The 14605-nt window shown below is 39.0% G+C and overlaps 1 protein-coding gene across 1 annotated transcript in view; it reads left to right on the top strand.

Annotated features, from left to right (window-relative positions):
- The first annotated feature begins 1255 nt into the window (after window positions 1–1255).
- csdc2a (cold shock domain containing C2, RNA binding a) overlaps window positions 1256–14605 on the top strand; it is a 13497-nt gene continuing 147 nt past the window's right edge. The window contains exons 1-6 of the mRNA XM_042507392.2: window positions 1256–1875; window positions 2155–2218; window positions 3646–3724; window positions 9403–9750; window positions 9887–10009; window positions 11285–14605. The exon at window positions 11285–14605 is cut by the window's right edge and continues 147 nt beyond it. Of these exons, the coding sequence (XP_042363326.1) occupies window positions 9563–9750; window positions 9887–10009; window positions 11285–11447 (474 nt within the window). The 5' untranslated portion in view covers window positions 1256–1875; window positions 2155–2218; window positions 3646–3724; window positions 9403–9562 and the 3' untranslated portion in view covers window positions 11448–14605. The remainder of the gene's footprint in view (window positions 1876–2154; window positions 2219–3645; window positions 3725–9402; window positions 9751–9886; window positions 10010–11284) is intronic.

Genomic DNA, 14605 nt, shown 5'->3' with positions numbered 1-14605 from the left:
AGTATCTGCGTCAGCAGTCGGCCAGAATGAGTTGGAAAATATTGGCATATTGGATATCGCCAAAAATATCGCCAAAAAAGAACTGATCCATAAAAAGTCGGATTAAATGATGCACATGATACACATTGGGCCTCATGCAAGAAACTATGCAAACAAATTTTCTCTTATTTTTGTTCATACCCACAATTCTCATTTTGTTATCGTCCATTGATTTCTGTGATTCACTGATATTTTCTTATTTTTGCTCTTCTCCTAGGTAAGAGAAAGTTTCTCCAGTGGTCAAGAGCTCTTGCCAAGATAAGAGAAAAATCTTGTTTTTACACTTGGGGAAACAAGTTTTAAAATGCACGTTTTTAAAAAATCTGATTTTGATGATGTTTTAATTTAATTATGATGACTGGATCATTTAATTTTAGGGTTAAAGTAGTAATACCATATGTGGTCTATTGCTTCCAATTACAGTTATATCAGTTACAGGGTTACCACAGTCATGGAAAACCTGCAAAAGTTATAGAATTTAACAATCACATTTGCCAGGTCTGGAAATGTCATGGAATTTTGTTGTGTGTAATGAAATTATTCATGTTGGTAATCTTCTGTGGATAGCAAAATTATTTTCTGTAGCTTTTGAGGTAATGTAGTATTGAATATGTATCAATATGTGACATGTTGTTTACCATCACAGAGGTTTTTCTCTTTTTTCCCCTCGCTTTTCATCTCTACTTTCATGTACATCAGCTTGCTGAAATTATGTTTAAATCGAGTCTGAGCTTAAATAATGCCAGGTAAGTTTAGCATCATTTTTTTTTCTTTATCATGGGTTCTTGCAAAACTCGTGAATAATTTTACAAATTTTGTGTTTGAAAGTATTTGGGAACTCTGCAGTTATTTTGTGTCCCTCTGCAGACCAGAGGTGGGACGTAACTAATTTCATATACTCAAGTACTGTACTGAAGTACAAATTTGAGGTACTTTTCTTGAGTATTTTAATATCATGCAATTCTCTACTTCTACTCCACTGTGCTTCAGAGGGAAATATTATGCTTTTTACTCTGCTAAAATTATTTAATAACTTTAGTTACTTTACAAATATGTAGATTTTTGCTGAAACAGAGTCAATTGATTAGAAAATTAATTGGCAACTATTTTGATATATATATATATATATATATATATATATATATATATATATATATATATACATATAATTTTTACAAAAGTAAAATATATATAATATGCTGAGTACATAAATTGGGAAAATATATATAAATACAAAAATGTGTACCTCAGGCTTCATGACAGTGTACAAAACTGTATGTAAAGTTGATAAATATTTTTGAAAATATGTGCATTATGCATCAATGTACAACACATATATAAGTAGTACAAAATATTACATTTATTTAAACTTTTCTGCAGAGTACTTTTATTTGTAATACTTCAATGCATTTTACTGATAATACCAACAAACTTTTACTTAACATTTTCAATGCAGGACTTTTACAAGTAACAGAGTATCTTTACAGTGTGGTTTTTGTACTTTTACTAAAGTAAAGGATCTGCTGACACTTGAAATCACATTTACTTTGTTTAAGTTCATTTAACAGTCAATTTCACCATTGCTGAAGCTCTTCCTCTTACAGCCTTTTTTGGTAGCATCTCCCCAGATCTCAAGCATGTGTCAGACTCTCTGTATATGGCACACCTGCCCTTATATGCTGTTTGGGAGGCGTACATATCCTGATTGGCTACCATGATCAAGTGGGATTTATCATTCAGCACAATGGATCACAGCAGATTTGGAAGTTTGGCGCATCTGGAGTTCTCTCAAAAGCTGGAATTTAAGACTATGTTACTGCCTGAGGCCAAGTGTTGGTAAGACAAACCTCAACATTGCTTTACAACTAAGATTTTTTTAGGACCAGTTACACTCAAGTGTTTATCTTTCCTATAAATGTTTAAATTTGAATAATTGAACCCTGTTTTGAGCAACATCTCAGATGTACCTGCAAACCAAAGTACACACATTAAGAGGAAAAGGAAAAATTGAATAATTCATGCCAGCATTGCCTTTACAGAGGAGGGATTTACATTTGGCATGTTCTGATTCCTAAAACCCTGTATTAAGAGATTATTTCTGATCTTTCTTTTTAGTTCCACTTGTCAGGCCTCGATTTGCTTTGAACATAGCCGACAACCAGGACACAGCTGATTAAAGGTAAGGCCTGACACAGCACAGCCTGAATACATGAAGATCAACTGGGATGTAGTTGAATATTTCTACACATGCCGTGCCTCTTGTTCATTATTATGGTCCAAAGCGGCTGTAAGAATGTTGTCAGCCCTCCATAAAGGGACACTTGTCTCCTCTACGTATCCAATCTGTAGAAAAAAAGTGTCTTCAAACAAAGTGGTCATTCTGAAATGTCACAGACTCTATTTATGGGGAGGAATTTCCTCAGTGTCCCCTTGTAGAAGAAAGGGATGAAAGCAACATACAATAAATATGCAACACCAGAGCAGTTAACAAATAAATAAAAAATACTCTTTTAACCCCCCCTCAATATTTAGAGCATGTGCTTTTGTCCTCCCCAACCAAAACACGAAAGCAGCAGAGGACTTCTGATAAAATTAGGGACATAAAAACTATAAATTGGTGCAGAAAAATTCACCAGAGTGCCCCAAATGTTGAAACAAAACCTACACCCTTGGGTGCGATTCAAAAAGTCTTTTACAGCTCTAAATGCATGATGTCATCAGAGACGTCACAGCAGGAAGTGATCCACTGAAAGTGAATGGGAGTTTGTGGAAAAGGAGGATGGATGCCAGCAGCACACTTCAGGTTCCAAAGCTGTCACACACAGCCTGTAATACAATGAATACATCTTCTTTCAATAAGGGGGGGAGTTAAACTTACTCCACACTATAGCAAAGTACCACTATTTGTAATGGAAATAACATATTAAGTACTCTCTCAAAACCCTACCCCATAAAAAGTAAAGTGCATCAAGAAAATATTTTCATAACACATAAAATACTTCATCAATAAAACAGTTTTGATGTTATACACTTAATGTTGCAGCTGCAGGAGTCTTCCTCCCAAAATGTGAAAATCAACATGCAACATGGCTTTCCTTGCAAGTCCAGTTTTATTTTTTACTCTCTGCCCTGTCCATAATAGTTAGGCCTAACTCAGACCAATACATTTTTTTCTAGCAACTACTAAATAACATGTTCAGTGACCGGCTGCCAATATTTAAATCGCCTAAGACTGTAAACCTCTATGTGTCCCACATTACCTGACTTGGCGCTACTTGTGATTTGACTTCGACTTTTCATTTCGAGGGACATTCAAAGCTTCACGAACAATATTTCTGAATGAAATTTAGTCCGTTTGACACAAATCTCAATGTTTTTGAAGCACAACGTTTCCATGATGCACGCGGAGAACAAAGAGTTGACTGTAGTGAGCTGAAGCTGAAGCCCGCTGTTGTTTTTAGCTCAGTAACCCCATGCACCCTCCTCCCGCACCCCCGCCCCATCTCCATCTCCGCTGCCTCCTTTTCATTTGCTGCTTTTCATCCCGCCTGTGTGCGCCGCATCCATACCAACATCCTCGGACTTATTCTCCACATGTCCCCGCAGCTCGCACCGGATTTCATTACATAATTGAGGTTAAAAAACACCGCGCACGTCTGACCGACACCTGATCGGCGCTTTTACGGTAAGTGGGCCTAATCGTTAAATCGATCGGGGTTTGTGGGCGATTTGTAGCTTTAACACATGCGAGCCTTTTATTCTGTGTGTGTTGTGTGTGTGTGTGTGTGTGTGTGTGTGTGTGTCTGCGTCGCTCCCCGGCAGATTCGTCATAAAAAGACGAGTCTTTAACTCTGAGCACACATTTACATGTATTTATTTTAAAGCCCATTTATGGCGCATTTTTTTGGTGTGACATTTTTGTGCCTCAGCTGAGCATCCTGTTGTCTCGAGCTGCCACAGTGTGAGAATGTTCTGGAAACAAGCCGCCTGAAGGGCTTTTATTTTGGAGTGAATAATTTAGGCTCTGCCAGCGTCACTTTCAGACACATTATTACCATGAAACAGGCCGTTTGTCTCTTTAAAGGGATAATTTAAAGTTTAAAGACAGGCTCGGTGTGTGTGTGAGTGTGTGTGTGTGCGTGTGTGTGCAGAGGAGGTGACGTGCCTCCCATGCTGATGCAGAGGAGCACAGACAGCCTCAGTGCCCTGGTTTCACAGGGAGGTGCTTTTGGCCTTTTGTCTGTCTTTTCAAACCTCCTCCAGTTTCTCCAGTCCAGTCTGCAAACTGGCCTCTTTTTCCCCTCACGCTCATGATTTAAAAATGTTTCTGAAGACCCGTTATCAAGTCCATTTTCTGGCCTAGGGCCATGCAGAGACCTTTACAGGTGCGAGTGCTCAAAATTAAAAAGGGGCACATGGAACAATATTTTCAGACCACTGTTTGAAACAAACAACAAAATTGTTTGGTTTCTGGAGAGACATCGGTGGTATTTCCAGTCTTGATTGTGCCACCTAAAGCAGGTATTTTAAGCCCTAACATGATCCTTTCCTAACCTTAACCCTTTGAAACCTGGATTCACATCACTTGTGCTGCCATCAGACCCCTTCAGTAGTAGGTATTTGCCCCTTTGGACCATGAGCAAAAGGGCTTGATTTCTTGAAAACATGGCTGAAAAAGGCAATGAGCAACTTGGCAAGAAGTACTTTGCAAATTGTAAGAAATTTTAGAAAATTATTTTTAAAACAGGGTGAAGTTTCCAAAACTTATTAAATTGTCGAAGTATTCCCTTAAGTATTAAATATTCTTTTTGATAAGGGCCATAGAAAGGCCTTAGGAGGATATGTTGCCGATTTTCAGCTGATATCGCTCTTAGCGCTTGGCAAAACACCGGCAAATTATGTAATTAACGTCATCTGGCAGTGTTTCGCTCGCTCTTGGGGCTGTTGTTCAAACTACAGGTTGTACCTCTGCATTTCTGTATTGCCCGCCAACCACCGCTAACCCTGCCGCTGCCACCAAATAGCCAACTCGACGAGCCGTTCAAGAGCCACACCCGCCCCTCTCTCTGTTCCTCAAAGTGGGACCCAAGTCCAATCAAACGGTAAAACTAGGCAGTGCTGATCAGATCTATATAAAGATTATGTTACTGCACTGCCTATTTCTTGCCTAAAATGTTTTCAGAAATGTTTTGTAACGTCTTGTTTTGCTATTATGGCGTGAGTTTGTGAACAGGAAGTGGGCGCTATACTACTTCCTGCGCAGTGAAAACGGAGGTTGATCAAACACTAAAAACATAAACCAAGATTTTGTTACAGCGTTGCATATTTCTCTTAAATGTTTTCAGCAGCATATTCTGGCTTACTGTTAAACAGGAATAAGAGATCCGGCTGGCCGCCATTGTTTCACATGGTCCATTCTGCACAGCAGGGTTTGATGAGGTGCAGTGCATTCTGGTAGTTGTAGGTTTTTTGCCACTTGAACAAATGCATCCTTTTTTCTGTTTTCTCTGGTCCTGTAGTACCAGTTTCAAAAGTATTTGCTTCTTTAATAATGAAAATAATAATAAAACCCATTACACATACCCTGACAAAAGGGCACATAAGAAATCAAGTGGCAGGTGCTGGAGCCCCTTCAGCCCAATAAGAAGAGGAACTCAACCAGTCAAGCTGGTGAATTATTCAGGCTTGCATATTAATGCCTTGTCATCCATCAGTCATGGTATCAGTCTTCTACTCCCCTGTGCCACCACCATGACAGTTGTGTGTGTTCATCAACACCATCCAGCATGATACCAGAGGATAAAAGCCTCTGTCTTTCACTAAATGAGCTTATAAACCGGACAGATTAAAGTCTCTCCTGTGGTGATGCTGGACCTCTGAACTCTTGTACTTTTTGGATGTGCCAACCTAAACCACACCACCTCGTTCATGTTACTCTAAAGTACAGTTTGCCCTTTTCTAATCCTCTTTTAAATCCATCTGACAGGGAAAATATGTTTTTCCAAAGAATATCAATAGAGGAATAATGGTCTGTTTACAAGAGGCATTGTTTCAGTCCCAAACACACAGTTACTGTATTCTGAAACTGGCTTTGCAGAGACAAATAACAGAAAAATAAATGAATGCTGCAGCACAATCTCTCACTCACAAAGTTCCTTATAAGCTTTAACCCATAAACCTGCAAATTTTATGATTAAATTAACATGATATTAACATAATTTGTTAATCCTGCAGTGTGCAGTGTAATATGCATTTATTATCGATAGCTTTGCAAAACCTTTTTCTCTGTATTACCCTCATAGAGTTTCTGTGTAGGCCAACATGGAAGTGTCTCCCTATTTCTCTCATCAAAAAGCCCATGGGAATTTTCCTTTGGACTTTGGATCATTGTAGAAAATAGTATGTTTTTTTTATGGGTATGTGCTGTTGTGTAGTTGTTTATCTGATTTGTTTGTCAACGTCTTAAGTGGACCTTGCTGTGGACGCAAACTGAATTTTAGTGTAAACTGATAATAAAGTTGTATTGCATTGAGCCGTATTGTATCGTATTGTATCGTTTGGCTGTAAAAAACTACACTGTGGTCACAAAACTTCAATATCCCACCACTATGAGGCTATAGAGTCACGCTTGTGATTACATTCTGTAGTGTCATTTATCTAGTTGTTAGCAATCACCTATTTAAAGAAACAAAAGCTTCAAATTTAAGAGTGGGGTAATTATTGATGCATTCTGTATCGTGAATGTGAAAGTCTCCTTAGCTTGTGTTACACACAGACCTTATTTCAGACATCTAACCAAAAACACATTGAGACGAGGTAACGGAGTGCAAAAATGCCAACTCATTTTTGGGTTTTCGGACTCATTCCTGCACCACTCTATTTTTGTTCAGGTGCTGCTGATGCGTATGTTATATATCACCCTAGAGGGAGATGCTGTTGTGTTAAACGTCTGTTATGCCTCTTTTGATTCCACGATGCTGGCATGCTGCCTAAAATCACTCATGGGTGCAGCATGATGCTGCCGTTGTTTTTACGTTCTGTGTACAGATGCAAAGCAGCGTAAAGAAGGGACTTCGTTGCTGCTCTATAGTGCCATCTCCGTGTAAAAAAAAAAAAAAAAAAGGATACACACTCTCTACTGATGATATGAAGTGTGTTTACATGTCATGGCAGGCTTGTTAACCTCGGCCTCAGGAAGCTTTAAAGCCTCCAGCCTTCAATCTCACTGTCCAGCATAAAGACAGCTACCACCTCGCACTGCTCACGCAAACTGCTAGCCTATATTTAGCCTGACAGGTAGAGTGTGATATTGAATGGAGCCTGTGGGATTCATTGTGACACACACTGGATTCATCCGTCTCTGTCAAACACTCAGCCTGTGATATCAATAGTAAAATTCACGGGGAGGTGGCTGCTCATCACCCCAACAACACATCCACCCACGTCTGTGTGGCAGGTTTCAGCGTGGCTCCTTCAGAACAATGCCCTGCAGCCTTTTGTGTCTGTAGTGAAAGTCATGAGGCAGCTAATGATACACACATCACATCTCCCAGTTACTACATGATAATTGGGTTGGTGTCACGGCACCGTGACGAAGCTCATTCCTCCTAAACTGACTGAAGTGTTTCAGAGAGCAGCTCGTTGTTTGAAAACACAGTAGAGTCCTGTAATGGATGCAACTCTGTGTGAGAGGGGATTTTAATATAATAAAGTTTGATGAGCCGAGTCGAGGCCCTGCGAGGCAGGATTGTTATTTACATTGTCTCAGGACCTTTTCAAAGCCGGCAAGATCACAATCTGGTTCTCGGAAATTGAATTGCTCTGTTAGTCTCATTTTTCTCACGGCATCTTCCACAGTTGCTCCCAAGAAAACCTCAGGAACTCTTTAAAATCAAATTCTTGTTATATGACAAAATAAACAAAGTTTTTTCCCCCCTCAAAGCTACAGTACAATCTGTGAAGGGGTCTGCAATACATCAGCTATCATTTCAGTTCTGTGAAATAATGACAATAAACGTGTCATCCTTATCCAGCTATATCATAAATATGACACAGTGCTGATGAAGTGAGCTACTTTAGCTTTGGGACAATGATTTTTTTTAGATAATCCAGTGTGCTTTTTAACAGTTTATTTATTCTAAGAAGTAAGAGATTTGCCTGAACTCATGGAGGAGCATTTAAACCTTTTGTTTATCTGAAATGTTCAGTCACCATATTTGGAGATTTCAGTGGAAAAACACCATAAATGTGCTCGCATGTGTCGACAAGAAACAACATCTAACAGGCTTGCGTTTCTAAAACCTCTTGTGATGACTGAAGAGAGCTGGCTTCTTTTTTTGTGTTTACTAAACCATCAGCTGAGGCAACAGTGTGATCATCAGCTTGTTAGGGAAGAGTATTCACCAGCCGGAGGAAATGATGGAAGATGCCATGATCAAATTGGAAGATTTTTCTACATTTCCAGTATGGAAATTGAATTATCTCTTTGAGTTAATATAGATGTTTGGAAACAGGGAAGTGTACAGGACTGGTACTAACAAATCACTGTTTTTAGACAGCTATACCAAGCACACATGCAGTTTTTGGATGTCTTTTTCAACTTTGGTAATTAACCCTGTGAAACCTTGGGGAAATGGTTTGATTTCATTTGAAAGGCAATGAAACATTTTAAATTATTTAAATGGTGCAAATAGGTGCCTATAGTATGAAGGAAGACTTATTTTTATTTACTTTCTTAAATTAATTAATCTAGTATGTAAAAAATTATAAAATGCTTTATCATGTTATGGTTATGTGCTGATGTATGTTTATGTGCTGTTTGTGTTTTTTTGTTTGTTTTTTGCTTGTTGTTTTCTGTGTTAACATAGTTATATTGTTTATATTGAAGTGTCTGTTTTTTAAAAAATTTTTATTTACCTCATATGATGCTTGAGAAAACCAAAAACTTAAATAAAAACTTAAAAATGACCAAAAAAAAAAGAAAAAAGAAAAAGGGCAGTGAGCAACTTGGCAAGGAATGTCCCTACAATCCAAAAAAGAAGAGAAATACAGAAAAACTTGGAAAAAAATGTAAAGAAAATATTTTTTGTCATAATTATATATTTAAAATTATGTGACAAATATATCATATATTATTTTATCATTTTTTCAGGTCATTTCCTTATTTTGTTTTTTTTGCTAATTTACAGGAAATGTTCTTGTAACTTTTGTTATTTTCTTGCTCATTTTTTGGGGGGATCATTTCTTGTAAAATTGCTCATTGCCTTATTATGGTCTTGAAAGAAATCTAATTTGCTCCAGTTGCAAAGGGTTTTTAACCCTATCAGTCTCTGCCATCTTTCATCCTATGCTCATTTCTTGCAGGGTATTGCTGCTCTACTCCTCCACCTCCTCCACCACCTCGCCCTCACACACGCTCTGCCATGCAGGAGGTGTAACCCTCCTTGCTCTTCTTCTTTGTGCACTATCGGAGGAGACCTAAGACAGACAAAAACAAAAAATCCCCTACCTGTAACTAGTCAAGATGTCAGACCCAGATGCCTCGTCGCCGGCGGAACACCCGCTCCCACTCACCTCGCCTCAGACCCCGCTGCAGCTCTCCTTCCCCTTCCTGAGGGAGGGCAGTCGGGTTTGGGAGAGGGAGAGGAAACCGCCACAGCCCGGAGAGCTGCCTAGCCCGTTGCCCACTAAACGCACCCGCACATACTCAGCGTGAGTAGGTTAAAAACAGTTGAGAAATGGCTTTGTTGGACATGCAAAAGCTTAAAAATAATGTCTCAGACATAATTACGGGAATGATTTATGATTCACAGTCCCTCTCTCTGTCTCTGTCTCTCTTTGTCTCCAGGACAGTGCGAGCCAAATCAGGTCCAGTGTTTAGAGGGGTGTGTAAAAACTTCTCCAGGTCTCAGGGTCATGGATTCATCCGCCCCTCTCACGGAGGAGAGGACATCTTTGTCCACATCTCTGAGTGAGTCTCAGGGTTTTCATGGCTTGTGTTAGGGTTTTCTGGTTCGTTGTTTGGATGGATCACTGAAGGGGCTCACCCGGCGCAGGCCTAGGGACCCAAAGTGTCAGGACCTCCCCCTGGATTTTAACTGCAAAATATCTCTCAAATTACCAACAAGGAAGAGATTTAAAATGACTAAAAAGAGTTACGAAGGAACTGCAGAGAGACACCAAATCCCTACACAAAGATGCAAAATGACTACAAAGAGTCACAAAACAATTTCAAATAGACTAGCGTTGGAAATTGGAAGCTCTTTCTTTAATTGGTCATTGGTAACATTACTTATCAATTAACTCCTCGAAACCTGAAACGACACCACCTTTGCTGTGCTGCTTTCAGAAGCCCTTTTTTAAGTACTTAAACCTTTGAACCCTGAGCACATTGGTGCAATGTCTTCCAAAAACATGGGGCAAAAATTGAGCAACTTGGTGAGAAATGTTCTGCAAATTGCAATAAATTAGTAGATTTAGAAAATGATTTGAAAATAACTAGAAAAAATGTCTAGGGAAATGAAGAAAAAAGCTAGGGAAAAACTTTATTTAAAATGATCGTAATTTAAAATTATTTTACACAATTATTGTAATTTTTAAGCACATTTCCCAGGTCATGCCTATGTTGTTTTTTTAAATGTCTTTTTCTTTTGGCAGCTGTGTACGAGCAGAGCTGTCTTTTGGCTTTTTTAATGATTTATTTACTACAATCAAGGCTTTTTCATGTAATTCCTCCTCATTTTCCACATTTTTGGAGTGCCTGATTTTCTGTCCTGTTCATCTTACTGTTTCCTGTTTTCCATGAGCACCCCAACAGAGGTTTTTACCTACGTGGGATTATACAGAGCAACCAATCAACTCTCTCTTCTCTTTGTCTTTTATTTTGTCTTTTGTCTTCTTTTATTTTTTTTTTTTTTTTTTTTTTTTAAAGTATGTTTAAGGGTTTTAATTTTTTTTTCTTTTAAAAAACATTATAAGGGTAATTTTCTTGTATATTTCACACTTTTTTTTTTTTTTTTGCCAATTTTTGATTAATTTCCTCTTTTGTTGCTTAATGACCTCTTCCAGTGTTTTTGAAAGAAATCGTGCCTAGCTTTTAAAGAGTTAACTTTCTGGATGTGCTGTACTGAATTGCTGTAGTATCTGTTGGGAGCAGGTAGCTGAGGCAGAGTCAACTCAGACTTTACATTTATTAAAGACACTGCCCATTAATGACGTTGTAATCCTGTTTGTGTTTCCTGGACAGCATTGATGGAGAGTACGTGCCTATGGAGGGGGACGAGGTCACGTACAAAGTGTGCCCCATCCCTCCCAAAAACCAGAAGATCCAGGCTGTCGAGGTGGTGCTCACCCACCTGAATCCAGGCACCAAGCACGAGACCTGGTCAGGCCAGATCATCAGCTCCTAGACCAGTGCTCTGAGGCTGCGAGGCTGCGAAGGCAAAGGGGGATTTTAGTTTTAGGTTTTATTCTTTTCGGGGGTGTGAGGGATCGGAGCTTGGCATGCTGCAGTGTTTGGCTCGAGGTGGCTCAGTTATGAAAGGGTGTTAGTGGATGTTTGAGTTTAGGGCTGGAAATGAAGCTTTTGAATGTATTTGTTTGAATGTTTTTGCTTTGACGGTCATGATTTGAATGTTTTAATTTAGGGTTTTGAAAGTTAGGGGTTCAAGGCCTGGTGGTAGAATTTTTATTTTTGACTTAGTTTAGTTGGGAAATAAGTGGTTAAGAGGGAGGCGATTTGTACTCAAATAGTCAAAAGAGGCCGAATCACATTTTGAGAAAATTTGATCCAGTTTGGCTTCATAGACACTCTGTTTGCACACTTCAGACAGGACAGTTTAAAGTAAGAATCTCAGAGGATGTCATTAAGCCACTTCCTATCACTAAAAGAAGTAACAGTGATTGAGCCCGTACATTTGCAGTATTATGAATTGGGTGTCTGTTTACGACTGTTACTGCTGTTACTATAGTTACATCACATGTATCTGTAAGGCAGCATTATAACGCATTACCTTTTAATCCAGTAATAGCATAAGAGTTACTAATAAAACAAATATGTCATGCTAATGTTATATAAAGTATTCAAATACCTGCAAATAGAAAATAGAAAATAGATTTTGTCTGCGCAAATAGAAAAAATAATCAAATATGCAGACAACAACGCCATCCAGTGTGTCCGTGCAGACTGTGGTGACACTGAGGAGGAACACGAAGTCTGACAAGTAATTTGAGACTCGTCCTTTTGAGCTGTAAGCACTGCTTTAGTGATGAATATGTCAAGTATAATGGATTAGTTTGCTATGACAACATGGTTTCGTAAGCGAGTGATTTTAGGGAGTTTGTTTGGCAGTTTATTGCAGTTCATATGCCATTTAAACATGTTTTTGCTTTTCTGTTATCATTTCATGGTGTTAGGAAGGCTGGTCTCTTATATTCTGTTGTTATGGCCTAGTTTTAGATTTTTTTGGGGGGGCTTTTGGCCTTCATTTTATAGGACAGTCTCAGATTGAAAGCAGGAGAGCAAAGGGATGACATGCAGCAAAGGGCCGTGGGTTGGAATCAGATCTTAGGCCGCTGCAGCAAAGTTATAGCCTTAATACACAGGGTGCCCAATAGCTTACCTAGTGGAGCGCCCCGCGTATTTAAGCCTATTAAAATACATTCTGAGGCAATTAATTTTTGTACAATGCAGTTTTAGGAAGGTTTACGTCCTTTATATTTTGATATAGTTTCATTTTGAAGCAGTTATAGCTGACGGCAGTGCTGTCTTCATTCTCCTCTCCTGTTTGTCGTTGATATGTGGGCATATTGAGGGTTTAACATTGTTAACTTGCAATTAAGTGAAAATGCATCTTAGCCAACATTGTGGAGAAATGACACAAGTAGTTTCAGTGTTTCACACAGAACAGAGAGGAGACAGGACAAGAAGATGAAAACTGGGTTATTGCACAATATTTCTGTAAATTATAACAACTTACTCGTAATGCTACTTTGTCGTTTTATGACTCGCCTTGCTGGAAACCCGTGATATTATCTAACCAACTGCCCGACCTCCAGGTCAGCCTGTAGGACCTGCGGTTTGTGGTATGACCCATGCATCACTACTACTCAAGTTGACCCACCGGATAGTAGGCGAAGCTAGCACGAGTTGTTTTTTAACACATGTCTGAGATACTGCGTTTTTTTTTGTCGAAACAGACATCTTTGAGATTGTAACTTTTTAATTTCGAGGGACCAGCTAGATGTAGGACCAGCTAGATGAATTTCCACCTTACTTGTATTTCCCCTTTTTTTCCACAATACGCTAAAAACTGATAGAAATGACATGCAGCCACTGCCAAAAGTCATGCAACTAACATCCAATGGATAAAAATCTAGTTTTGCCATATTGTGTCTGTGTTTACAAAGCCAGATTGAGATGTTGCCTCACAGCAGAATGTTGAATCAAGCGGAAATGAAAAAAAAAAATTACATTTGTAACATTTGCCCTCTCTGTTGTCTATGATCAGGCTTCTTACAGGAACAGATCTGCCTTCATCTCACTGCCTTTACAAAAACATCTGAAGATGGTTTAAGGTACCACAAACCCTGCTGGTGCACAGCTGCCAAATGGAAACAATCAATGCACTTACGGCGGAAAGCATCTTTGACAAAGATCCAAATAGCTCTTAATGCGTTTCGGCCTCCAGAGCTGTGATAAGCTCGACATATAAGGACTTATTCTCCTTTTTAATATTGTAGCACTACTGTATTTTGTCTGCTTGGCAAGTGTAGAAATCCAGTGTTATTGTAGCCAGCTCCCATGACGGTCTAAAGTTTTGAAGTGGAGACAGAGGCTGGGTGTGGTGCGTGTTTACTACTGGGAAACAGGGCCAGAGGGGAAGGAACCGGAGAGGGAAGAAAGTCGTTTAACGGGCAGAGGATGGAGTGATTATCCGTAGATGTACTTGAGCACTGATTTGAAATGTTACAAAGCACGTGTACTCAGAAGGACCATGATTGAAGTCAAAATAAGCTCATGAATAAAGATGGGCTGCTGATTTTTAGTTGGAAGGTTGAAAAGGGGAGAATCCGGTAAGTTTCATACGTCACAGCAAACGACTGTGAAAAAAAACAAAAAACAGAGCAGCAAAAGCTTCCTGTTGTAGTTGAAAAAGACTATTTATTTATTGACTTATTTATTTTCATTTGTAACTATGAGACCATCAGGTGTTTGGTAATTAAAAGCTGCATTTTGTGCAAATATTTGAATACACTGCACACCTCACTCTAATGATACTACCCTGTTAATATCCCTTTGCTACTGTCGTGTCATCACTGACGGGCGAGAACTTTCCCAACACAAGTTTCTACATAATCCTTGTCTAATTTTTAATAACTGTGTGACATTCAAAAAACACATGCAGTTTTTGTTGTTTTGGAAATGGGCATGGTCTGTGCTGTTTGTCGTCTTTTTTTTCTTTTTTTTTAGAATGTGTTGATTCACCATGCAGTAACACAGCTGGAGCCTTCAGAGAGGCATCATCAGGTCTCCTCTGCATCTTTGATGTGTCGCCATGAGCGTGAC

The sequence above is a fragment of the Plectropomus leopardus genome, chromosome 19, assembly GCF_026936395.1.
Source record: "Plectropomus leopardus strain MGB_pleo_1.0 chromosome 19, ASM2693639v1, whole genome shotgun sequence".
In the NCBI taxonomy this organism is placed as follows: domain Eukaryota; kingdom Metazoa; phylum Chordata; class Actinopteri; order Perciformes; family Serranidae; genus Plectropomus; species Plectropomus leopardus.
Note: the sequence above shows the minus strand (reverse complement) of the source record. Positions and strands in the feature narration are given on the sequence as shown.